This window comes from Mustela lutreola, chromosome 15 (assembly GCF_030435805.1).
Source record: "Mustela lutreola isolate mMusLut2 chromosome 15, mMusLut2.pri, whole genome shotgun sequence".
Taxonomy (NCBI): Eukaryota; Metazoa; Chordata; class Mammalia; order Carnivora; family Mustelidae; genus Mustela; species Mustela lutreola.
The window spans coordinates 24,595,222-24,622,302 of record NC_081304.1 but is presented as its reverse complement, the minus strand read 5'-3'; the positions used below and the strand labels follow the sequence as shown (position 1 = coordinate 24,622,302).

At 44.6% G+C, this 27,081-nt stretch overlaps 1 protein-coding gene and 1 non-coding gene across 7 annotated transcripts in view; one reads left to right on the top strand and one right to left on the bottom strand.

Annotated features, from left to right (window-relative positions):
* The window catches only part of B4GALNT2 (beta-1,4-N-acetyl-galactosaminyltransferase 2), a 47,259-nt gene that overhangs the window by 10,099 nt on the left and 10,079 nt on the right, over window positions 1-27,081 (bottom strand). For 3 of the 6 annotated variants that reach the window (XM_059148252.1, XM_059148249.1, XM_059148250.1), the window contains 7 exons: window positions 13,869-13,900; window positions 12,730-12,918; window positions 12,037-12,174; window positions 4,439-4,545; window positions 3,190-3,227; window positions 1,531-1,711; window positions 311-397 (listed from right to left, as the gene is read on the bottom strand). In XM_059148252.1, the coding sequence (XP_059004235.1) occupies window positions 311-397; window positions 1,531-1,711; window positions 3,190-3,227; window positions 4,439-4,545; window positions 12,037-12,174; window positions 12,730-12,918; window positions 13,869-13,900 (772 nt within the window). Of the gene's footprint in view, window positions 1-310; window positions 398-1,530; window positions 1,712-3,189; window positions 3,228-4,438; window positions 4,546-12,036; window positions 12,175-12,729; window positions 12,919-13,868; window positions 13,901-17,266; window positions 17,348-27,081 lie in introns of all 6 variants that reach the window. The other 3 variants (XM_059148254.1, XM_059148255.1, XM_059148253.1) reach the window with 2 other exon arrangements.
* On the top strand, window positions 826-929 carry LOC131817203 (U6 spliceosomal RNA). Its single transcript, XR_009348391.1, has one exon. It is a non-coding gene; the product is annotated as a U6 spliceosomal RNA (small nuclear RNA).

Here is a 27,081-nt window from a genome sequence, read left to right as displayed (position 1 = left end):
AGTTTCCAATTTGACCCCAACGATATTATCTAGCCATGGTCCAATACCGCTCTGTGTTTATTACTATTACTTATTAAGATGTTATAATGGTTGTGTTTTTTTTTCCCAGAATAAGCACAACCACATAATAAGTTAAATACAATTAAGCAATATGAGAATATTAGAATTTTTTTCTCATTTATCAGGAATCATACCAGAGTGGTTATTTTCATCAACTCTCCTCCTTGGCCTCAAGAGCTGATCTCTTCTGCGATTCACCAACTAGCTCGACATGACTCCACCCCGCACCCCCCAGGAGCCAGGGCCTTACCTGGTCCGGGGTCGTATAACTTGGGGATGACAGGATAGCGGATGGTCACTGGAAACTTGACCACCGAGGACTCGGACTCCAGACTCACTGGAGGGAGAAATAAGATCAAAGAGGGTAACATGGAGTCTAGGTCACTCTCCACACTGCCCCAAGGTAGACGACCTGCAGCACGTCAGTGAAGGTTCAGTAAAGAAATGTCCTGCCTGGAATGAGACCCCACTGAGTTGACAGCATTCTGGCTCCTGACTTGTTGTGTGTCCCTGGGGTAACTGGCTGAGTGCTTTTTTTTTTAGTTAAATAATCTCCATGCCCAACGTGAGATTTGAACTCACAACACTGAGAACAAGAGTCGCCTGCTGACTCTTGACTGAGGCATCAGGTGCCTCCTGCTGAATGCTCCTTAACTCACGTTTCTTCCACTGTGAGAGTCTGGTGGGGTAGAGTAGGCTTCGAATCAGAGGGCCTGGAATAAGTTTTACTTTGCCATTTATTATCTGAACTACTTGGGTAAATCAGTGCTTGCTTCGGCAGCACAAATACTCAAATTGGAAAGATACAGAGATCATCATGGCCCCTGAGCAGGGATTCCACACAAATTCGAAATGCCTTGGGTAAATCACTTACTCTCCTTCTCCAGCTACAAAACCAGGATACCACCACCCGCCCTTGTTTTATCTCACAGGGTCATTTGGTGAAGGGAGATGTTTGGGAATCTGTAAGTAGAGAGGGTGCTCTCTTTAGCTCATGGTCATGCATAATCTATCCCGTGTTTCATTTTTCTGCTGGTGTCCTGGGAATGCATCTTAGGTAGCTAGTCAAAAGAGAAAAGAATGACTTTAATTCCCCCACATCCCTCTTTTTCTGTTAATGCCCAGGACGAGATATTGATGCGCAGACTGGGTCCCTCCTCTCTCACAGCTGAAGTCTTCAGCTCTGAGAGCTACGGATAATGGGGAACAGAGCCAGCTGGTTTCCAGGTGCAGAACACAAAGGATCTGCCCTCATAGGGAAATGCATTTTCTTCAAGTCACGCTATAGGGTCAGTGGCAGAATGGGAGTAATGTTGGGGACAGTAATTGAGAAGTTGGATGTCTACAGTTGGAAACAAGAGTAAGTGCAGAATCCTAAATGCTGGCAGGCTTCCTGGAGGAGGAAGACTTTGAGAGGGCCCAGTGGTGTTTTCCCACTCCCTAAGCATTTTGCTTAGGACAGGCTCTCACCCACGTCCACCCTGCGGTGCTGGTACACCGTGCTGGTATAAGTCACGTGCTGGAGGATGAAATTCAAAAGCTTCCGGTCACTGGTCGAAATGGTCAGCCGCTTCTGGCCTCTGCCCTGCACCACACTGTCTGGGATGTCAGCGAGGGTGTTCAGTGTCCCCAGAGAAGCGGTCAGGGTGACCTAAGGCCGGTGAGGCAGAAAGACGCTAAATGCGAGGGAAGGCACATGCCCAGGATGGCCAGCAGGGGGCAGAGAGGAGGCGCCTCTTAGCGTCCCTGGGAGCTGGAGTCTGGCGCCAAAGCCGTTTGCTGCTCTGTCCCCAGAGAAGGACAACCAAGTCCTGGGGACTCGTGTGTTCAAAGGTCACTGGTCTCTTGGGTCTTGGCTTACAGGATCCCATTCTTCTAGATTTCTCCTTACTCCTGCTGGCTGCTCCTTTTGATTTCCGACTTCCTCCTCCACCTCTGTCTAACCTCCCAAAACAGTTTTTCTGGGTTTGGCTTCTGCCCCTTTTCTCTTCCTATTCAACACCTTCTCACTAGAGGTGGTGGCTTGAAATACTATTCATATGCTAATGACTTAAATGTGTGTCTCCAGCTCTCCTCTTAAGATCCAACTGCCTGGCCAGTTGCTCCGCTAGGAGTGCCACAACTACCTGAAATCTTCATGACCGAGCCACTGATTTTTCTCTATACACTTGTTTGTCACCCTCTTCCTGGTTCCCCCTGCCTTGTGAATGGTACCTTCATCCATTCAACTGTTGCATTCCCTAATGGAGGTCATTCCTGCTCTGCATGAGTCCCCTTGCGTCTACCTTCAACATGTAGCTAGAACTGCTCCCCTCGCTCCATCCCACTGCTACTCCCTAAAGCCCATCTCCTCTCCTGCCTTCTCGTCCTCTGGGCAGCTGGACATTTTTATGAAAAGTACAGTGGGTTCCCCCACACCTGCTGAAAACACTTCGGTCAGCCAACAGGTGTTTTCTGAGATGCAAATTATAGGTCCTGGGAAAAAAGTAGTGAATAAAATCAACTCCCCACCTTCAAGAGGCTTATATTCTAGTTGGGGAGAAAGGCGGTTAAGTATATCTTGATGCATATAAAATAATTCAGGTACAGACTCATCACCCACTCCAACCTCTGGTGTGCAGAGTGGGAAAACCAAAACTACATTTCCCAGACTACTTTTTAGATTAGGGTTCTAGTTGCACTTTGCCTCCCTCCACCCCATCAGCTCTACGCACTAGGGCTGGATTTGGAGCTACATTAAGCAGGAACGAAAGGCAGGGCACAGAGCCCCTGTGTTGCTGGCCGGTGCTAAGGGCACAGAGCCCCTGTGTTGCTGGCTGGTGCTAAACCCGATGGAGGCAACAGGCACCGGAGCCAGGGCTGTGGCGACAGCTTTTTCCTGCAGCAAAAACAGAAGCCTCTGCACTGACCTGGGTTTCTGGAAGTCCTCCTTGGAGCTCCGGCCACTCAGACGGCCGGAAAAATCATGCCTTCTGGGGGCATCCCTACCCCATCTCCCCAGCTCGGACTCATGGCAGATATTGAATCTGGATGAGCACTCTGTCAAAATCTGAGACCGGCCACCACTGGGGACGGACGGGGCTTGGGCAGTGATGCCAAGTGCAAAAGGGGGCTGGGAAGGGGACTTGCCTCATAGATGGGGGCCTCTGGTCCTTCAAACTGGAGACCTGGAGGACACAGGAGAAAAGGATAAAAAACACCATTTGAGAGAATGCCAAGGGCTCCCTGATGCTCACTACTTTCCTATTGACTCCCTTACATCCTTCCAGAATCCCTTCCAAGCTCATCTCCTGTGCAGAGTGTTTGCTGACCACTCCCCGCTCCCTGGGGTCCTGCTGGGTGGTGTCCCATGGTCCTTCTCGAATTCCAGTGGATCTAAAGCCTCCGATGCCCATCCTTAGCCCTGGACGGGTACTGTGAATTAATCCCGCCCCTTCCGGATATCTCTGTTATGGAACGGAAGGCAGCAATGGTTAAGTAATGAAACATCTTTATATGAGGTTACTAGAATAGTCAAACTGGTAGAGACAAGATAAGACATTCTACAGAACAGTGGTTGCCAGAGGCAGGAGGCGGGAAGGAAAGCAGAGCTAAATGGGTACAGAGTTTCAATTGGGGAAGATAAAAAATTTCTGGAGATAGATGATGGTCACAGTTGCAGAACACTGAGAAGATACTTAATGCCACAAAACTGTGTGCTTAAAAATGATTAATATAGTAAATTTTATGTTATGCATATTTTACAACAAAAAAAAGGACTCATCCAAAATGGTGAATTACTTTTTAAATGACTATTCAATTCATTTAAATGACTAAAGCAATTCATCCAAATGTATGTACTTTAGAATCTATCTCTGTGCTCATAATACGTGAATTCAAGTTCTACTTCAAATAGAGCCTCCCTATGGGGCCTTAGATAACTTACATCATCTGTGAAATTGGCAAAATAACATTTACCTCCCAGGAATGTGGTGCTGAACTAGAGAAGTGTGTAGAAATCCCTTGTGGAGGGGAGTTTTAACCAACATTAAATATTCTTTTCAATATGCTCTCCCAGGAGATGGGCACATCTTTGCCCGATCTCATGATGCTGGAGGACACCAAAAAGCCAATCATGTGCTAAGATTCCTTGAGGCACACAGATTTCTGTCCTCTTCTGTGTGATTCTGGATCCCCCGGGACATCATAGTACCTAAGCGTGATCCCCAATGGTGGAAACTTTGAGACTAACCACTAAGTGAAATCATGTCAAGCTTCCCGCATTGTGCTGAGTACACAGCAGGTACTCAATAAACGACTGTTCCCTTCCACTCCCCCATTTTGCTTAAGAAGAGTTAAGAAAGTTGTCTGGCTTTTCTCCACATGGAGAGCTACGTACCTGGAATGGGAACTGTATGCAGGGGAATCACCTCTACCCCATGGACTGGGTATCCAAAGGGGAGGTTGGGCTGAGCCAGCAGTGGCGGTGGATGGGGCAACCCTTCTCTGCAGGAAACAGAACCGGAACTGTCAGCAGCTGCTCTCACACGCCTCCCCGGTTAGTTCTGAAAGTGGTACCTGTACCCGGAGCTCTGTGCTGCCAATGGGGAGAAATTGAAAGTAGACTGCCTCATTCACCCCTCTATTCCTTCCCTCCTTTATTCACCCTTGAATTCCCTCCAGCCTTGAATTCCACAAGAGTCCAGGCCCTTTACAACAAAGCACATACAAAATTAAAAACACAACCAGCAGGGGAAGAAGAAACAAAGTAAAAGACCATCTGGGCGAACCCAGTTGCATCAGATGAATGCCAGGGTCACAGGTGAACTTCCTGGTAGTCAGGGTGTAAAGCTATGGGCGGTCAATATTCCGGTCTTATCAACAGGACAAAGCAAACAACTTCAGAGGCAAATAAACCTTTTCCTGGCGCTGAACCCAAAAAGAAAATACATCACAAGAAGTGTGATTTTTTGCCTCAGTATTTTCAGAGCAAACAGGGTGATGATTTTCATATGGTTTTGTGGTTATAACAACCTCAGTCAAGGGTAAGCACATCGCGAGCCAGTGAGATTGATTCTTTGGCGGACTAAGGTAATACGGTTAAAATGCAGCCCTTGGCGATCCAGTGTAGCCAAATGTATCATTTAGATCCCCTGGAAGAATGATTGGACTACTGTAGTGAATATTTATGGGAATACAAAAGAGATGAAATTTTAAAATGGGAAATGATGTAAATAGGCAATTAAAAGAAGGAGAGCAAATGGCTAACGCATAAATGAAACAAGCTCAGCTTCAGAATTAACCTGGGAAATACAACTTTAAAGACAATGAACTGGGGACAGCTGGGTGGCTCAGTCGGTTAAGCGTCTGCCTTTGACTCAGGTCACGATCCCAAAATCCTGGGATCGAGTTCTGCATCAGGCTCCTGGCTCAGTGGGGAGCCTGCTTCTCCCACTGCCTGCCACTCCTCCTGCTTATATGGTCTCTCTCTCTCTTGCTCTGACAATAAATAAATAAATAAAATTTTAAAATAATAAGAAAAATACAAATACAAATAAATTACAAAATAAAAACAATGAACTGGAGGTGCCTGGCTAGTGACTCCTAATTGTAGGTTCAAGCCCCATGATGGGTGTAGAGATTGCTTAAAATAAAATAAAATCTTGGGGCGCCTGGGTGGCTCAGTGGGTTAAAGCCTCTGCCTTCGGCTCAGGTCATGATCCCAGGATCCTTGGATCGAGTCCCACATCGGGCTCTCAGCTCGGCGGGGAGCCTGCTTCCTCCTCTCTCTCTGCCTGACTCTGCCTACTTGTGATCTCTGTCAAATAAATAAATAAAATCTTTTAAAAAAATAAATAGGGGCACCTGGGTGGCTCAGTGGTTTAGGCTCCTGCCTTTGGCTCGGGTCATGATCTCAGGGTCCTGGGATCAAGCCCCGCATCGGGCTCCCTGCTCCGCAGGAAGCCTGCTTCCTTCTCTCTCTCTCTCTCTCTCTCTCTCTGCCTGCCTCTCTGCCTGCTTGTGATCTCTGTCTGTCAAATAAATAAATAAAATCTTTAAAAATAAATAAATAAATAAATAATAAAATAAAATCTTTAAAAAAAAAACAAGGAAAGACTTTTTTCATTAATGTTTCAAAATGTAATGATAAGGAGTATTGGTTAGGTAGTGGGTATCTAAGATACCCACTTGTCATGAGAATGTGAATTAATGTAGATACTCTTGAATGCTATTTGCCCGTATTTATTAAAAGCAGAGATAAGCACCTCTCATGAATGAGGGATTCAGATGCTAGTTAAGGGGGAAAACACCTGCCGGTGTAAGCAACAACATGCATAAGGAGGTTCATTTCAGTTCATTTGAAATGAACATCTTTATACACATCTGAAGAAAATAAGGAAAGAATGTAAATATAACATAAGATGATTATTATAAATTATGTAAATGTAATAATGAAAATTCCCCCCAAATTTGAATATCATTCAATAGGAGAATGGCTTAATAAAATTCATTGTGTTCATATCTGTATAGCAATTAAAAGGAAAGAACTAGGGTGCCTGGGTGGCTCAGTGGGTTAAAGCCTCTGCCTTTGGCTCAGGTCATGATCTCAGGGTCCTGGGATTGAGCCCCGCATTGGGCTCTCTGCTTGGCGGGGAGTCTGCTTCCCCACCACACCCCCCACCCCGGCCTGCCTCTCTACCTACTTGTGATCTCTCTATATACATCAAATAAATAAATAAAATCTTTTTTTAAAAAATTATTTATTCGACAGAAACCACAAGCAAGCAGAGAGGCAGGCAGAGAGAGGGGAGGAAGCAGGCCTCCCACTGAGCAGAGAGCCCATCTCCATCCCAGGACCCTGAGATCATGACCTGAGTCGAAGGCAGAGGCCCAGCACACTGAGCCACCCAGGTGCCCCTAAATAAATAAAACCTTTAAAAAAAATAATAAAAGGAAAGAACTAGACATATAAACAGCTCTTAAAAATGTACTTAACCGGGGACTCCTGGGTGGCTCACTGGGTAAAGCATTCAACTCCTGGTATTGTCTCAGGTAATGATCTCAGCATCATCAGTTTGAGCCCCGTGTCCGGCTCCAAGCTCTTAGTGGAGCCTGCTTCAGATTCTCTCTCTCCCTCCCCTTCTGCCCCTTCTCCTTCTGCCTCCTTCCTTTGCTCAAGCAGTCTCTAAAACAAACAAACAAACAAAAAAAACTTAAAAAAAAATAACCAAATTGAATGAAAAAAAAAGAACAAATTCTAGAGAGATTTGTTCTTAGGGTGTCAATTACATTAAAACCATACGCGCAGATGTGTGAATCAGGAGAAGGGGATGAAGCAGGGAGTTGTGTACAGAGTTGCTGAAGCGCTATATTGTATTGTACGCCTGAAACTAAAAGAACACTGTGTGTCAACTACACTGGAATTAACATGAAATTTAACAATACACACAAAACCCCAAGAGTATATGTTTATGTGGCTATAGCTACACTCACATATGTATGTGATTATGTGTGTTTGTCCGTGTGTGTTGCTGTGTAAAACAATGTGAGGTAATCTATACCAAACTCCCAAGGGCAGATTGGGTTGGCAAGGGAGCCTATCATATAAGGCAGGGGAGCAAGGAGAGTTGAGGGGGTCGCTTCAAGTGGACTTTTTTAAAAGGAGCATTATCTGGGGTGCCTGGGTGGCTCAGTAGGTTAAGTGTCTGCCTTTGGCTTGAGTCATGGTCTCAGGGTCCTGGGATCGAGCCCCGCCTCAGGCTCCCTGCTCAGCGGGGAGCCTGCTTCTCTCTCCCCCTTTGCTCCACCCCTGACCTGTGTATGCTAGCTTGCTCTCTTTCTCCCAAATATATAAACAGAAAAGCATTATCTGTGTACTACTCTTTTTAAAAAATATATTTTATTAATTTATTTAAGAGAGTGAGCATGAGAGGGGGGGCGGTCAGAGGGAGAAGCAGACTCCCCACTGAGCAGGGAGCCCCATGGGGGACACTATTCTGGGACTCCAGGATTATGACCTGAGCCCCAGGCAGTCCCTTAACCGACTGACCACCCAGTTGCGCCCCTGTACTACTTTTTAAGTGAAGTAGCATATGGACCTGATCAGACTCAAATGAACCAGAGATCTGACCCAGCATCAAGCGAGCTCATGATTTCAAGGATACAAACAGGTGGCAGAGACCAAGCACACAGGGGTGGTGCGTGCACCAGGGTGGTTCCCACGCCCACCTTTCCACATCAGACCTGCGCTCCCCAGCCAAGGATAACAGGTGTGATCTCCAAATAGGGTTTTGCCAGGCTCCCGCACACAGCAGAGAGCATGTAAGTCATGAATCATCTCCGTTTTTACACTCGCAGAGAGTTGTCAGCTTATGTGACATTTGCCAGGGGCCAAAGATTCTGTGTTATTTATTCTATGTGATCCCTTTGCCCCTGTGCTAAAGTGGGCACAAAGAGACTAAGAAAATCCCATTCCTGGAGGGGGGACAACCCAGACCAAGACACCAAGAACTAGAATACTACATCACCCGTTCAGGAACAGGAATGAGGCAGCTCTGAATCCTACCTTCTGGAACATTCCTTTTGTAAAATTCTCAGAACTGGAAACTGCTCTCCCTCCTAAGACCCACCACAGCACTTCCCCTGACTACTATCACAACACCGAGCTTTGGACAGAGTTCCTGGGTTCCACACCGTTAGCTGAACACACCCTGGGGGCCACGGAGCGCCCACAGTCACTCCGCAGCTCTTGGTATATTACAGTGGCGGCAGAGAGGGCGATGCGGAGAGTGGAAGGGACACAGGGAGGACCTGCTGACTCCACCCTCTTGGTTCTGTTGTGAGCTCCCTGGGAGCAGGCTCTAGATCAGCTCTGTCTCTGCATCTAACTCAGCGCCTTGCTAGGGGTGTTCTGGCTGTTTCTCTGGCTAACGGAGAAAGATTCGAGGCTGAGGGGTGGGGAGGAAGCTGAGCATCTTCTTTCCTGGCTACAGCCATGATGACAGGAGGCCTGGTTCACATCACTGGTTATTACTGGGCTGTTTGTTCTGGTACCTGCGTTGCCAGGTATAATCCCAGGAGAGCTGGGCATTTCCCCAAGCAAAGGAGGCCAAGTGAGGACACGACCAGCTCATAGCCTTCCCTGCTTGAAGTAATGCTCCTTCTTATAATTAATTCCTCTGCCCAGCTCCCTCCAGACAACACCCCCTCCTATGAGTCCTCTGCTTCATGTTCTCCTACCTCCTCCGTTGCCCCATCTCACTGTCTCCAGTGTCTTCCAAGCTTCCTGCCTCTTCTCCCTTCCCCCACCACGCACCTCCTGCAATAGGTACACCTGCGATGTTCCTTGCTGGGAACAGTCCTGACCTCCTTCTCCCAGCAGCCCCACACTGCCCAGACCAAAGACAGAAGCCATCGTCCTGCAAGAATGTGCCTGTTTCCCTCATACCTTTCATTACATGTCGCAACAACTCTCGGTATGATTACTATCCCCTCCCTTTTTTTAAGATTTCATTTATTTATTTGACAGAGATCACAAGTAGGCAGAGAGGCAGACAGAGAGGGAGGAGGAAACAGGCTCCCCATGGAGCAGAGAGCCCAATGCGGGGCTCGATCCCAGGACGTTGGGATCATGACCTGAGCTGAAGGCAGAGGCTTTAACACACTGAGCCACCCAGGTGCCCTTTTTACAGAAGAGGGTAGACAGCCGGAGCAAGGTCACCTGGATGGGATGTGGAGGATGCAGGACCCAAACGCAGCCGGTCAGCCTCCCTTGGCCACACTGTTAACTACGGAGCCCTGTTGCTCCTCACACAGCTACGTGGGGGCAGGGTTCAAATCCGCGCCAGAATCCTCTATCTAACCCACTGGTTCTTTGACTTCCAGTGCTGCCTCCTGTTGGTGCCCCCATTTCTGTTCTGTGGGGTCTCCCATTTGTATGTAGTTGGGGGGCGGGGAGGTGGTAGTTGAGTCCCCAAATCAACCCTGGAGGGCCCAACTCACCCTTTCTCTTCCTTGATTCATGACTCAGGCTCAGCCAACTGGGCACCTGGGGACGGTGCATCCGAGAGGCACAAACACCACTGTTCCAGCAGTAGACGAACCTTTACCTTCCCACCAACTAAGCACCGGGTCTCCCTGCCTCCCCTATACCTTCCTATGATGTAATTCTCCACGAGAAACCAGAGCGATATTTTACGAAAGTATCTCTAAGAACTTGCCACTTCTAAAAACCATTCAGTTCTTGGGACGCCTGACTGGCTCAGTCGGTAGGGCATTGGACTCTTGCTTTCAGCTCAGGTCAAGATCTCAGGGTTGTGAGATCAGCCCCGGGTTGGGCTCTGCATTCAGCGTGGAGTCTGCTTGACGTTCTCTCTCTTCCTCTTCCTCTCCCTCTGCCCCTCCCCACCACTCATGCTCTCTCTAAATAAACAAATGAGATCTTTACCAAAAAAATGGTTCCATTCTTTGCATTACTCAGAAAGCAAAACGTATGCTCCACCTCCTGGCTTACTGGCCTCTCTCTGGGCTCATCCCACCAGCCCTCCCCTGAGCGACCAGAGCTCCGACAGCCATCACCTGCTTGTTTGTCATCCAGCCATCATGAAAGCACCCCATGCCCAAGGCTCTGAGCCCTGGATTAACTCTTCCTTCAGAGCTTCTCCTTTATAGGAGGTGGTGGGGACTCCTGCTTGATATACAAATCAGAGTTCAAGGTCACCTTCCTTCATCATCCCATTAAATTTTATGCCATCAAGAAACATTCTGCCACACCTATTTTTAATTTACATCTCCATGAAGCACTTACAATGATCTAATATTTAGGTGATTTGTGTATCTCTTAATGAATTATGTGTCTCCTGGGAGAACCAGCAGAGCAACAATTCTAATAGCAAACCACAACAATAGCAGCAGGTGATATTTTTGTAGTGCTTGTATATTTCAGGCCCTTCATGAGTTACTAGGTCTTTGTATGTTAATACAGTGCACACTACAAAGCCTTCAAAGGTTATGAAAGAAGTATCTTTATTATAATTTCCATATGAGGATGGTTAAGTACTAGGAGGTGAAGTCACTTGCTATCTAGCCTATTCTAGAGTTCAAGTCCCTAATCATGGTGCTCTTATTTTTATTTTTATTTTATTTTTATCTTTTTTAAAGATTTTACTTATTTATTGGACAGAGAGAGAGATCACAAGCAGGCAGAGAGGTAGGCAGAGAGAGAGGGGGAAGCAGGCTCCCCGATGAGCAGAGAGCCCGATGTGGGGCTCAATCCCAGCAACCTGGGATCATGACCTGAGCCGAAGGCAGAGGCTTAACCCACTGAGCCACCCAGGCACCCTTATTTTTATTTTTTATTATGGCATACCTTCTGCTATGACTCATAAATGATTCCAGGAAGGAAGGAAGGAAGAAAAGAAGGGAGGGAGCAAGGGTGGGCCTGTCCAGCCCTTCTGTGCTCCTTGGTTCTTGATTTCTTAGCCTGGTCATCCTATCACCTATGGTTTTGAGGAGGTTCCAACATCCTTCCGACAAACACCCTTTTGATATAAGCCCATCAGAGCCGATCATCGCTCTTTTCAATCAACAACCCTGGCCTATACACTCCAGGTGTGTCATTCTAGGCCCTGCATATAGCACGGGGAAACATGCTCCCAACGTAAATGAATTAGAGGTGCACCTGCTGCAAAGTCACCTGCTGTGAAGGTCTGGATGCCGGAGTTGTGCCACCAACACCACATGGACATCCCAGACTATTTTCATTCCTTTGCTCTGTTCTTACTATGAAATGTTCTAGACATCCAAAGTTTGGTAAATCTTCACTTATGGGCCATTTTTCTCTGTTCTCTCTCCTTGCTTTATTCCTAACAGTGTCCCCCAGGGACTCCTGCAAGCGAGGAGCTCCTCCCTGTTTTCTTGGGACCCACACCCTCAGGACACAGTAGAGAGAGCTTTTGCTCTACCCCAGCACCAAAGAGCCCTCACAGTCTGCATTACCTCCTCTGGAAGTGTTCAAATTCAGCCTGTCTCCTTGCTTTCACCGCTGGGAGCTCAGTCTGGTCATAGGCATCCTGAAAGTTGTAGCTTCCTGGCTGTGAGGTAGCATCGCATTTGCACTGGTTTTTCGGGAAGAGCCTAAAACCAGAAAAGGGACTGTGACCATGGAGTGGGCGGGTGGGCTGGTGGGTGAGAGACCCCGGGGCCTAATCAGTGTGAGTTTCACCCTGAGAATCTCCTTTCCATATACTCACTTGCTTTACTCAGGAGGAGATTCTGGAATCCCAGCAGTGCTCTCTCCCAGGGATACAGGGGTCGGGTGGAGAAAGGGGAAGGGGAAGAAAGCCTGCTCTCTAGAATTATCTCCAGCACCAAATGGCTTTGAACTTGAGTCATGTGAATGCTCATGGCATCGGGGCCTCACCAGAAGAGGAGGCCAGCAGGACAGAAAGGAAGCATCTTTCTTACAGTTTTAGCCAACCACACCCTTTGTAGTTTAAAGGGACTTTGCTCGGTGCTGTAGAGAGCACACAGCACCCTGCAGACCAGCCCTTCTCCAGGTCCCCCAGTTAGGATCACTTGAACAACAAGCACAGGTTCGGGAAGGCAGGGAACTGGCAGTAAATTGGGCACAGTAAACCGTCAGAGGAACAAGGGAGACATCGGACCAATGTGGAATAAATTGACTCTCACCAGATTCCTTCGTAGGTAAAGAGGTTCTTGAGTCGTTCCTCAGGTAGAAGCTTCGGGATCTGGTCGGCCAGAGCAGAATGAGGGAGCTCTGGCGTGGGGCTACTGAACTCCACACTTCTGAGTAGAAATACAACAGTGCCAAGTCCTAAGAGTAACCCTGAGATCTTGAGAAGCCAAGGAAACTCAGACCTGTTAGAAGACAAAAAGACCAAATTCCGTTAACATCTTTTTTTTTTTCTTGACCACCTAATAAATGACTCGACTGTGTAATGTTCGTGGGAATAATAACTTGAGGAAAAACGTAAGTGAAATACCTTATACTGCTTACCAAAAGTGATTTCTTATTTTAAAAAGAGAGTGAAGAATCAAGCCGCAACAAAGAGACTCGGAAAAACCACAAAGCAAAGAATGGGCAAAAACACCCCAAGGGGGACAAAAAAGAAAGTAAGGTTTGCAATATTTATGTCAGCATAGTTGAATTCAAGGCCAAAAAAAAAAAAAAAAGTATTAAATAGGACAAAAAAGATCACTTACAATGACCAAATACATGACCCACAAAACAGATGTTGTGGTCATGAACTTTATCCACTAAACAATAGCATTAAAGTACAGATAGCAGGGCACCTGGGGGGCTGAGTCAGTTAAGCATCTGACTCTTGATCACAGCTCAGGTCTTGATCTCAGTGGGTTCAAGCCCCGTGTTGAGCTCCACACCGGGTGTAGAGCCTACATTTAAAAAAAAAAAGAAAGAAAGAAAGAAAAAAGAAAAAAAAGGCAGAAGGATTACAAATACAAAGATAGTCTTAGACTCCAACATTCTCACATCTACCACCTAACACTCTTGCAGGTCAGTGCTTCACAAATCAAGTCTCCAAAATATATAAAACAGTATAGCAACTAAATGATATAATTCATATTCTGTCAAAGAGCTCTTACAACACTTACAAAAATGGGCCACGCAAAGAAAACTGTAATCAAGTAGAAATAGTTCAGATCATATACTATGACAGCACAATCAAAAATGTAACCTCACAAAAAGCCCGCTTCCCCAACAGCATGGAGATTTTAGAAAGGCCTTCCAAAGCAACCCTTGAATCACAGACCTCGGAATGAAAATATAAAGATAATAAAGACATTACCTTCCAGAACTATGGAACACACTCAAACTGTCCTGAGAGGAAAAATGGAAGTTTTAAATGCCAATTTCTAACTATGAGACACAAAATTAATAAATTAAGCAATCAAATAAGAAGCTTGAAAAAAAGGAGCCCCCCTGGGTGGCTCAGTGGGTTAAGCCTCTGCCTTCGGCTCAGGTCATGATCCCGGGATCCCGAGATCAAGCCCCACATCGGGCTCTCTGCTTGGCAGGGAGCCTGCTTTCCCCTCCCCTCTCTCTGCCTACTTGCGATCTCTGTCAAATAAATAAATAAAAATCTTTAAAAAAAAAAAAAAAGGAGTTTGAGAAAAGGACAAAGGAACAAAGCTAAGAAAAGCAGAAAGAGGAACTTAAGAACAACGCAAGGAGAAAGTCGTGAATTAGAGAAACCTAAAATGGAGTCATTGCTAACTCTAAGCCCTGAGCAGACAGCTTTTGTGGTGTCTGCCCAGTTTATAACCTCTCTTCTGTAAGACTTTTCTCCTGACCCACACCGGGGACACCTAAGATCTTAGCTCACTACGCGGTACTCCGTGGCCATGGTGGATTAGACCAAGGGTGAACACCTGGTCTGAGCTGGGCCAGTCAACCACAATTTCTTCCCCAGGAATTAGAAATGAGATCAGATTATTCTGGTCCCCTGAACCAAGAAGAGAAGGGGGAATAGAAAACAAGAGACACAAAGTGAAACCTGGATCTTGAACACCCAATGAAAGGGATGACTTTCCAGAAAAACACAAATGACCTCAACAGACCTGTGATAAAGCCTTTGAGAAAATTATCAAAGGCCTATCTACTCTCCCTTTCAACAAAGTCTCAGATCCATGTTTCACCAGTAAACAATTCCAGCCTGATTTATAAATAAAAGCTTTACAGTGATACAGACATGAGTACTCATGAATAGCTATATACCTATGCTAAATACATATTAGGAACTAGAATACAATGGTAGGTTACATGAATGAGTCATCATCAACAAATGGGAGTTCTTTCTAGGAGTTCAAGGATGATTCAATATTATGCAATTTATTAATAAATTTCACCAGGTGAAAATTCAGAATATGGTTATATTGACAGATGATCTTAAAAGCATTTAATATGGTGGTTCAGTGGGTTAAGCCTCTGGGTGGTTCAGTGGGTTAAGCCTCTGTCTTCAGCTCAGGTCGTGATCTCAGGGTCCTGGAATCAGCGTTGCATTGGGCTTTCTGCTCAGCAGGGAGACTTCGTCCCCCTCCCTCTGTGCCTACTTGTGATCTCTCTCTATCAAATAAATAAAATCTAAATTTTAAAAAAGCATTTAATAAAATCCAACATCCAGGGGCGCCTGGGTGGCTCAGTGGGTTAAGCCGCTGCCTTCGGCTCAGGTCATGATCTCAGGGTCCTGGGATCGAGTCCCGCATCGGGCTCTCTGCTCGGCAGGGAGCCTGCTTCCTCCTCTCTCTCTCTCTATGCCTGCCTCTCTGCCTACTTGTGATCTCTCTCTGTCAAATAAATAAATAAAAATCTTTAAAAAAAATAAAATAAAATCCAACATCCATTCTTCATTTGTTAAACATTTAAGAAAGGACCCAGAAGAAATGACACTTCACTAATAATCACTAGCACATCTAACACCTAACACCTGTATTTTGGTCTCTAAACATTCTTCCCCTCTAAAGGAAATAAGAGCACCTGGAAGAACTGGCCCAGTTCTGGGTTTGGGGTAAGGGAAATGTAAAGTGAGTGAAGGAGTGCCGTAGTGCCAGAAAGGACAGGAGCTATCTAAGAAGACCACAGTCATCTTCAAAGAAATACGAGCCAGTTTATGGGGCACCTGGGTGGCTCAGTGGGTTAAGCCTCTGCCTTTGGCTCAGGTCATGATCTCAGGGCTCTGGAATCGAGCCCTGAATCAGGCTCTCTGCTCAGCGGGGAACCTACTTCCCCCTGCCCTCTCTCTGCCTGCTGCTCTGCCTACTTGTGATCTCTCTCTCTGTTAAATAAATAAATAAAATTTTAAAAAAAATAGGAGCCAGTTTAGTCTTCCACCAGCCATATTTGGGACAACTGAAGCATACACAAGAACAATGGCTACAATGAGCTACACCACATTGAATAAAATAAAATCTGGGGGTGCCTGGGTGGCTCAGTGGGTTAAGCCTCTGCCTTTGGCTCAGGTCATGATGCCAGGGTCCTGGGATCAAGCCCTGCATCGGGCTCTCTGCTCACCAAGGAGCCTGCTTCCCCCTCTCTCTCTCTGCCTGCCTCTCTGCCTACTTGTGATTTCTCTGTGTTAAATAAATAAATAAATAAAATCTTTTAAAAAATCTATGAGTCTATTGATACTTCAAGGGGGAAAAGTGCAAGAGGTGTACTTTTTTTTTAAAGATTTTATTTATTTATTTGACAGACAGAGATCACAAGTAGGCAGAGAGAGGGGGAAGCAGGCTCCCCACTGAGCAGAGAGCCCTATGCGGGGCTCGATCCCTGGACCCTGGGATCATGACCCAAGCGGAAGGCAGAGGCTCTAACCCACTGAGCCACCAGGGTGCCCCGAGGTGTACTTTATAAAATATTTTTATTTATTTATTTGGGAGTGAGAGCACATGGGAGAGAGGCAGAGGGAGAGAATCTCAAGCAGACTCCCTACTGAGCACAGAGTCTGACGTAGGACTCCACCTCATGACCCAGAGATCATAACCTGAGCAGAGATCAAGAGTCCGACGCTTAACCGATTGAGCCACCCAGACACCCCAAGAGTGCACTTTTAATTAACTTTTTAATTAGAGGAAAATTCTAAGCAGACACAGAACATCAAGAGAATAGTCAAGCAAAGTTCCAGGTAACCATCACCCATCTTCTGCTCATGGGCAAAATGGAGCTGTCTATTTCTTCCTATTCCCCTTCCTTCCCAAACCATTTTGAAGCAAATCTTGACACCATATGATTGCACCGGTGAGAATTCTTATAGATATCTCTGAAGAGTAATGGCATAGCTATGTACTTCATGCATGACTGAGCCAGAACCACATTTCCAGAACTCCTTTCCCTGTGTGATTCCAGGTGAGGGACAGCCATGAGAGAAATTTTCATACAATTTGGGAGGCGGAAGTGAAACTGTAGCCATTGTGCTCTGAAAGGTGTCCTGTCCTGTCCTTCCTTAGAGGCTGTGAGGGATAGCCAGGCACTGGCAAGTTCCATCCTCTTGGTCTGCTTTTCCCCACTCCACATCCAGCCCTCCTTCCCACTGACTGGACCTGCTGACCAACGAAACCCAGTTCACTACCAGAACTTCCTCTGTGAGCTCATGGTAGCAGGAGCCACAAAGAACAAACGATTTTCCATAACCATCTCCACCAACTCTTTCTGTGGTTGTCCTCCAGAAGATGGATGCTTCCAACGTACTTTGCCAAAGCTGGTTCAGGACTTCTCTGGTCCTTTTTTGAGCCTCTACTTCCCCAGCTTGTCCCATAAGCATACCAATTCCTGTAATGAATTTTTTAATGAAAATTTTTTAAAGATTTTATTTATTTGAAAGAGAGAGAGAGCCACACAAAGGGAGAAGCGGTCTCCCCGCTGAGCCAGATGTGGGGACTCGATCACAGGACACTAGGATCTTGACTCTATAATTAATTTCTTTTTATTTTTTTAAAGATTTATTTATTTGACAGAGAGATCACAAGTAGGCAGAGAGGCAGGCAGAGAGAGAGAGAGAGGGAAGCAGGCTCCCTGCTGAGCAGACAGACCGATGTGGGACTCGATCTCAGGACCCTGAGATCATGACCTGAGCCGAAGGCAGCGGCTTAACCCACTGAGCCACCCAGGCGCCCCTATAATTAATTTCTTATTCTGTAATATGCATAGTAGTTGTTTCCTTGACTGAGGCTTGATTGATACAAAGTTTCTTACACACACTGCCCTGCCACACACCCACACAATACTGTATCACAGCTAAACAATTAACAATCATTCTTTATTACTATCAAGTGTCCACAAGATTTAAATCTCCCCATCGTCTCTCTCTCTCTTTTTATTAAGGATCCAATCAGGATGCAAAGAAGGTCCATACCTCAACTAATAGGTCCCTAAGTTTCTTTTTATTTTTTTTCTTAAGATTTTATTTATTTATTTGACAGAGAGAGAGAGAGGTCACAAGTAGACAGAGAGGCAGGCAGAGAGAGAGGGGGAAGCATGCTCCCCGCTGAGCAGAGATCCGGATGTGGGGCTCCATCCCAGGACCCTGAGATCACGATCTGAGCCAAAGGCAGAGACCTAACCCACTGAGCCACCCAGGCACTCCGCCCCGTTACAATTTAATTTTTATTTTATTTTAAAAGGTTTTATTTGGGCGCCTGGGTGGCTCAGTGGGTTAAAGCCTCTGCCTTCGGCTCAGGTCATGGTCTCGGGGTCCTGGGATCAAGTCCCGGATCGGGCTCTCCACTCAGCCAGGAGCCTGCTTCTCTCTCTCTCTCTGCCTGTCTCTCTGCCTACTTGTGATCTCTCTCTCTCTGTCAAATAAATAAATAAATAAATAAATAAATAAATCTTTTTTAAAAAATGAAAGGTTTTATTTATTTTATTAAGAGAGAGAGAGCACGAGTGGGGGGAGAGGGAGAAAGAGAATCCCAAGCAGATACCACACTGAGGGCAGAGTCTGAAGCAGGGCTCCATCTTGCCAGCCTGAGATCACAACCTGAGCCAAAATCAAGTTGGACACTTGGCTGACTGAGCCACCCAGACGCCCCGACTTCACAATTTTATTTTATTTTTTTTTTAAAGATTTTTTATTAATTTATTTGACAGAGAGAAAGATCACAAGTAGGTGGAGAGTCAGGCAGAGAGAGAGGAGGAAGCAGGCTCCCGCTGAGCAAAGAGCCCGATGCGGGGCTCGATCCCAGGACACTGAGATCATGACCTGAGCCGAAGGCAGCGGCTTAATCCACTGAGCCACCCAGGCGCCCCTCGACTTCACAATTTTAAAAATTACTGAGGACGCCAAAGATTCTTTGTTTTGTGGATTTCACCTATCAATGCTTACCACCCTGGACATTAAATTGGAGGAATTTTTAAAGTATTTATTCATTTAACAATAGAATACTAAACCCCACACACTTTAACACAAGTAACATATTTTTGTGAAAAATAACTACCTGTTTCAGAACAAAAAGTAGTGATAAGAACAGCATCACTTCGACATGTTTTCATATCTCTTTAACATCTAACTTAATAGGGGCGCCTGGGTGGCTCAGTGGGTTAAGCCGCTGCCTTCGGCTCAGGTCATGATCTCAGGGTCCTGGGATCGAGTCCCGCATCGGGCTCTCTGCCCATCAGGGAGCCTGCTTCCTCCTCTCTCTCTCTGCCTACTTGTAATCTCTATCAAATAAATAAATAAAATCTTTAAAAAAAAAAAAAAAAAAAAAAAAAAACATCTAACTTAATAGAAGACGAAGGAATTCTCATATTTGTTCCTGCATTCAATGTTACATATTGTCGGTTGACATATATGAAGGAAATATGGCCTCGCGCAGATATGTTGTTGGAAAAGGGAGAAATATTTTACTTTTTCAGATAATTGTGGCTATTTATCCAGATACCACACAAAAAAATCAAGACCAAAAATCCAGACATTTCTTAAAAGGTTCATAGTCATTAAAAGGAATGCAAAACCATATCAATGATTTTTTTGTGCTGTTACATTAAAATCCACTAATCTACCCTGTACTTTGATCTCTTACCCGTGTATGACTTTACAGCATCATTCATTGGTCATATGGAAAATATCGTTGCCCTGAGTTATGCTGGTCTTCCTAATGTTAATGCATCTCATTATGCAATATCGAAAGTCCACATTCACTGATAACCAACACCACCCTCATCAGAGATGTCTCTACAAACCGAGAAGCTGTCGAGCTTGCTGCAGGGGACAAAGTTGTACAAAGCTCTAATTGTTTGCTTAAATTTTATATATTGGCAACAAATACTACCAGTTGTTCTTCTGAGGGAGGTAACAAGATCACTTCCAATTTTTTGAGATGACACCTACCAAACACCATGGTTGATTAGTCGTACTTTTAAGTTTAAAATCTCTCTATTAGGGTGCCTGGGTGGCTCAGTGGGTTAAGCCGCTGCCTTCGGCTCAGGTCATGATCTCAGGGTCCTGGGATCGAGTCCCGCATCGGGCTCTCTGCTCAGCAGGGAGCCTGCTTCCTCCTCTCTCTCCCTCTCTGCCTGCCTCTCTGCCTACTTGTGATCTCTCTCTGTCAAATAAATAAATAAAATCTTTAAAAAAAAAAAAATAAAATCTCTCTATTAAAAACAAACAAAAAAACACCTAGTTCATCTCGCAGCTCGAATTGCACAAATGTTTTCTCTCTCTCTCTTTTTAAAAGATTTTATTTATTTATCTGACAGACAGAGATCACAAGTAGGCAGAGAGAGAGAGAGAGGAGGAAGCAGGCTCCTTCCTGAGCAGAGAGCCTGATGCAGGGCCCAATCCCAGGACCCTGGGATCGTGATCTGAGCCAGAGGCAGAGGTTTTAACCCACTGAGCCACCCAGCCGCCCCACAGATGTTTTCTCTCGAGACAACTACCACTGTACTTCAATATACACCAGGAGGGTTTTATGGGTATATTTCATCAAAAAGATATATTTAGCAGTGCCTATCTGGCTCAGTCGGTAGAGCATATGACTCCTGATCTTTGGGTCATGAGTTCAAGCCCCACGTTGAGTGTAGACATTACTTAAAAATAAAATCTTGGGGCGCATGGGTGGTTCAGTGGGTTAAGCATCTGCCTCCGGCTCAGGTCATGATCTCAGGGTCCTGGGGTGGAGCCCCAACCCCCCCACTCCTCTGCTCAGCAGGGAGCCTACTTCCCCCTCTCTCTCTGCCTGCCCCTCTGCCTACTTGTGATTTTTCTCTTTCTGTCAAATAAGTAAATAAAATCTTCAAAAAAATTTTTTTAAATAAATAAAATCTTTTGGGGGTGCCTGGGTGGCTCAGAGGGTTAAGTGTCTGCCTTCGGCTCAGGTCATGATCCCCCCATCCTGGGATCAAGTCCCACATCTGGCTCCCGACTTAGCAGGGAGCCTGCTTCTCCTTCTCCTTCTGTAGCTCCACCTGCTTGTGCTCTCTCTTTCTTTCAAATAAATTTTTAAAATCTTGAAAAAATAAGAGAAGAAAAACAAAAAGAAAACCTCCGTTTGGAAGGAAGCACAACCATAAAGTCTTAAGACAAAAGCCATACAGTTCACTAATGTTTGCATGTGGTATGCAATTTAGCAGAGAAAGCCTGAAAAACAATGAGAGGGCTATTCATGTTTTTAATAAAAGATTGCCTTTGTCTTGCGCAGAACATGTAGAATACATATTTTAATTTAGTAACTATTTTTTAAAAGGTGGTGATGCTTTGTTACTGAAACTAAAATGAATTTTAGTCATAAAATCTCCGATCTCATGATTTTAAGAGTTGTTTACCACTTTTATTTTTGTTTGAAGTGCGATTTTTTTTTTCATCCCAACCTCTCTTCAAAAAAAAAAAAAAAAAAAGAAGTAAATTTCTGGCAAGGAACTTAGCAGAAGTCTAATATATGACAGGTTTGCCCCATTCTTTGAAACTAGAGCAAGCGACCATATGAGACCTTCTGTAAGGCAAAACGGTGCAAAGAAGTAATCATCATAAATTTATATAGAAAATTTTTTAGTGTTGCCAGACCTCCAAACTGACCACACTTAGACTTTTCTGATACCTTACAAACCTCTTGCTAAAGGACGCACAAAATAAAATTGAGATAAGTCCGTTGGTCGCAGACACTGTGCAAAGGTCTGGTGCCTTTGACGTTGAGATGCTGAGTGTAGTTCCCTGGAAAGGTGCTTGGTGGCGCCACTGAGACGGCTCCGGGCGCACGCCGCATCTATACAGAGGGCTTGGAAAACAGACCTGGAACGCTGTTTTTGCTTTCCACCTTTTTCCGCTTTTCATCTTTTTTCACAAAAGCAAAAATCCTCTTTGGATTTCTTTTGGCTAACAAAAGCAAGTACAATGTCGGTCTTTCGTATAAGTGAAGTGGTGTTACATGAACGTGCAGAAAGCAGCAGACGAGTTTTGAGCTGTGTCACATCATGTTTGGATACTTGAGAATTTATTATGAGAGTTTTTGTTTTATTACTTGATAATCCGTTTATAAAAAAGTCATATACGTTGATACTAGTTGAAATTATATATTTCTGTTGTCTGGGAATGTATGTTAACAGTTCTCTGGGAGAAAGAAGTTGCCAAATGTTCACCGGCTTGCAAAACCCCAGTGTAAGAATTCAAATATCTAAATAAATATTGAAATGCATTTTGGGTTTTTTTTTTAAGATTTTATTTATTTATTCAACAGACAGAGATCACAAGTAGGCAGAAAGGCAGGCAGAGAGAAGAGAGGAAGGGAAGCAGGCTCCCTGCTGAGCAGAGAGCCCGTTTCGGGGCTCGATCCCAGGACCCTGGGACCATGACCTGAGCTGAAGGCAGAGGCTTTAACCCACTGAGACACCCAGGCACCCCGAAATGCATTTTTTTAAAGCAAATTACTGAATAGACATATTATAAAGCCTTTTAAAAACTAGGACCTTATTGGATTGGATACAAGACTACATGTCTATTTAAAGTGTGTTGTGGTCACAGAAGAAAAATCTGAAATGAGGGGCACCTCGGTGGCACGGTCATTTGGGCGTCTGCCTTTGGCTCAGGTCATGATCCCGGGGGTCCTGGGATCAAGCCTCGGGCTACCTGCTCAGTGGAGAGCTTGCTTCTCCCTCTCCCACTCCCCCTGCTTGTGCTCCCTCTCTCATGGTCTCTCTGTTAAATAAATACATAAAATATTTTTTTTAAAAATCTGAAATGACATACACCAAGTTGTTAATTATAGTCAGTGCTAGGAATCGGATTACAGTGTGGAATTGTTCAATCAACGTGTTCTTCTATCAATATATTCCTATATTCTCTCTTACTTTTTGCAGTGATTAAGAATTACATTTGGGGGGCGCCTGGGTGGCTCAGTGGGTTGAGCCGCTGCCTTCGGCTCGGGTCGTGATCTCAGGGTCCTGGGATCGAGTCCCGCATCGGGCTCTCTGCTCTGCAGGGAGCCTGCTTCCTCCTCTCCCTCTCTCTGCCTGTCTGCCTGCTTGTGATCTCTGTCTGTCAAATAAATAAATAAAATCTTTAAAAAAAAAAAAAAAAAAAAAAAAAAGAATTACATTTGGGACATGGAAGTGGCTCAGTTGGTTAAGCCGCTGCCTTCCACTCAGGTCATGATCCCAGGGTCCTCGGATCCAGTCCCACATCGGGTTTCTTGCTTAGTGGGGAGCCTGCTTCTCTCTTTGCCTCTGCCTTCTTGTGCTCTCTCTCTGACAAATTAATAAATAAAATCTTTTTTAAAAATTACTTTTGTCATTGAACAAATCAAGAATTAAGAATTAAGATAAGTACTTGGATATTAGGGAAATACGAATAAATGGACATAAAATCTTTATACTTTTTTTGTGTGCATATGAGTAAAGTGGTGGAAGTTTATTAAGTGAAGATATAGAAAAAGCTCTCAAGAGTGAGACGGGTCCCAAGAGGGTTGCCCTAATTTCCTTTTTCTTAACTACAATAACTCCATATTTCAGAGATGTAACTTCACTCTCTATTAATCTATAAATTTAACAGAACAACCACACCAGTGAATCTGCAACAAGATTTGTTGTTGTGGGGCACCTGGGTGGCTCAGTGGGTTAAAGCCTCTGCCTTCGGCTCAGGTCATGATCTCAGGGTCCTGGGATCAAACCCCACATCAGGCTCTCTGCTCAGCATGGAGCCTGCTTCCCCCTCTCTCTTTGCCTGCCTCTCTGCCTACTTGTGATCTCTGTCAAATAAATAAATAAAATCTTTTTTTTTTTTTAAAGATTTTATTTATTTACTTGACAGAAATCACAAGTAGATGGAGAGGCAGGCAGAGAGAGAGAGAGAGAGAGAGAGAGGGAAGCAGGCTCCCTGCTGAGCAGAGAGCCCGATGTGGGACTCGATCCCAGGACCCTGAGATCATGACCTGAGCCGAAGGCAGCAGCTTAACCCACTGAGCCACCCAGGCGCCCAAAATCTTAAAAAAAAAAAAAAGATTTGTCGTTGTTGTTGTTGTTAAAATGACTCTAATGGGAACACGAGAATACCAAGGAATATGTTACAAATAAGAGGGATGGCTGCTGTACTCTTACTGAAGAATAAAATTATTAGAAAGCTACAGTTATTAAAAGCATGATACTGATTCCAGAGTAAGCAAATAGGTAAAGGGAATAAACCAAAGCCCAGAAATAGGGGTATGTATAAAAATTTTATATGGAATTTTCACTACTTTGTAACTTCTGCATTTTCTAAAATGGCCTTCAGACAAGGAGGGACACACTTCAAATAGTCAAGTTATAGAAACCCATGCAGAAAATAGGAGTTCACTTCCTCTTACTCACGTTTGGACCACGTGATTGGACGTTTCTCAGCCTTGGGGTTCCCATTTACAAAACCTGGTTCCAGCCAGCGATAGCATTTGGGATGCAGTCATGAAGGGGAATTGTTTGGTAGGAGATTACCAATAAGATATGAAGCAGTTGAACTTCTATCAATTTTTTTGATAATTGATAAAAAATTCTGATGTTTGATTTTTTGGATAATTGATAATTTTTGATAATTGATTAAAATTTTTTCAATTTTTATTTTAGAAGTACAAGTGTTTGTTCTACAATGTTCAGTCTGCGCTGTTTGTGTCCTGCTGTGGGGACTGGTTAAAATTATCACATGAGTTTGCTATCTTGGTTGGACCCTGTTTGAGAAACATTCAAGAAAAGGCCAACGTGCAATTTCTAAAGTTGGTGAGAAATAAGGACAGGAGCCAGTCATCCGTATTAGGTGGTGTCAGCCTGTCCCTTCAGGGTCAAGGTGAAGCCACTTAACCCCGACAAGCAGTTCTCACATTCCAGGTACAGAACTTTCGTACCAGGGGGGAACTGCAGGAGCAGCCTGAGTCCTGGGTCAGAAGATGGGGATACTCATTTCCCTGAAAGGCTCTTGTACCCTAGCAGGTTTGGTCCAGATGTCTGCCCCTCAGCAGACAATGGAAGCTGGTTAGGCAGGATTTTCCTGTTGCCAATGAAAGCAATCTCATAATTTCTGTTTGTTTGTTGTGAACCACAATACTTTACAGCCTAGAAACACCTACAAGGGGAAAGACCAAAATGCTTAAGTGTGCATCCAACTTTTTAAAATACGTACACAGGGGACGCCTGGGTGGCTCAGTTGGTTAAGCAGCTGCCTTCGGCTCGGGTCATGATCCCAGCGTCCTGGGATCGAGTCCCACATCGGGCTTCTTGCTCAGCAGGGAGCCTGCTTCTCCCTCTGCCTCTGCCTGCCATTCTGTCTGCCTGTGCTCGCTCTCTCCCCCTCTCTCTCTCTGATAAATAAATAAAATTAAAAAAAATAAAAAATAAAAAAAATAAAATAAAATAAAATACGTACACAGTGTTGGGGTGCCTGGGTGGCTCAGCCGGTTAAGCGTCTGCCTTCAGCTCAAGTCATGATCCTAGGGGTCCAGGGATTGAGTCCTGCGTTGGGCTCCCTGCTCAGCCGGGATCCTACTTCTCCCTCTGCCTGCCGCTCCCCCTGCTTGTGTTCTCTCTCTGACAAATAAATAAAATCTTTAAAAAATATATTTAAAATACCTATACAGTAAAAAACACCCCTGAAATAAAAATAGGACTATTGGACTATTGAAATGGTTCCTAACAAATATGGGAGCAGAGGTTTAATCTCAATTCACTTACATAAAAGACATCAAGATACCAATGAATAAGTGGGCACAGAAGATGAAAAAAAAGTACTAACTCAAGGATAGATATATTTACTGTCAAACACATAGGAAAATACTTGTTCTCACTTGAAAGTTAAAAGTGCTAAAATTAAAAGTAACTTTGAAATAGCCTTTTTATACATATTAAATTAACAACCAAAAAGTTCTGGTGAGATTTTAGGTAAAAGTGGTGCATACATACTGCTTCTGCGTACTGTAGTTAGGAATTTGGGTTGCCAGTATCAGAAACCCATTCAAATTATATACATAATAACTATGAATTATTACACACAACTGACCCTAGAACAACACGGGTTTGAACTGTGTGGGTCCACTTATATGCAGATTTCTCTCAGTAAGGATATTGGAAATATTCGGGAGATTTGCCACAATATGAAAAACTCACAGACAAGCCATATAGCCTAGAAATACCAAAAAAGAAAAAAGAAAAAGTTATGTATTCTCTAAGAATACATTATATAACACATATACATATAACTGTGTATGCCATTGGGAAGGCGTCCAGTCAACAGTAGACTACTAGTAGTTAAGTTTTGGGGGGAGTCAAAAGTGCTATGTGGATTTTTCACTATGCAGAAGTTGGGGGTGGGGGGGCAGTGCCCCTAACCCCCACTTTGTTCCAGGATCAACTGTAATTCTATAATAATAACTATTAATTGTTTTGCCATATTAGAAGTACAAATAATATCATCTTTATTTTCTTGGACTCAATTAAAATTAGCTATACCCCACCTTTGCTATAAGACTCCAAAATCAGTCTCATGGAGCTTTTACCTCCCCTGCTGGCTCATCCTAGAAACTTTTTTTTTTTTAAAGATTTAATTTATTTATTTGACAGAGAGATCACAAGTAGGCAGAGAGGCAGGCAGAGAGAGAGAGAGAGGAAGGGAAGCAGGCTCCCCACTGAGCAGAGAGCCTGATGCAAAGCTTGATCCCAGGACCTTGGGATCATGACCCGAGCCAAAGGCAGAGGCTCAACCCACTGCGCCACGCAGGCACCCCTCATCCTAATGCCTTAGGGGCAAAGGACTTCTGCTTCCAGCAGGAGAGGACAGAGCAATTTGGACCAACTTTTTTACTGTTGATAACTGGAAAAGTTGAACCAAAACCCAAACCAAAAACACATCTGCCTGAAGCACTCAGATGGCTACCAAGGTAATGAATTACAGGGGCAGGACTGGATGGGTAACGGAAGCTCAAGAATGAGGTTCCTTTTCCCTCTGGTTGTGTTTACCGATTCCTAAGGGGGCAGCTGAGAGGCTGGGCATGCTGTTCTCAGCCTTTCAGAATTAGAAGTCTAGATATTAGAGTCCAAGATCCACTATGGGTAGAGGTCGG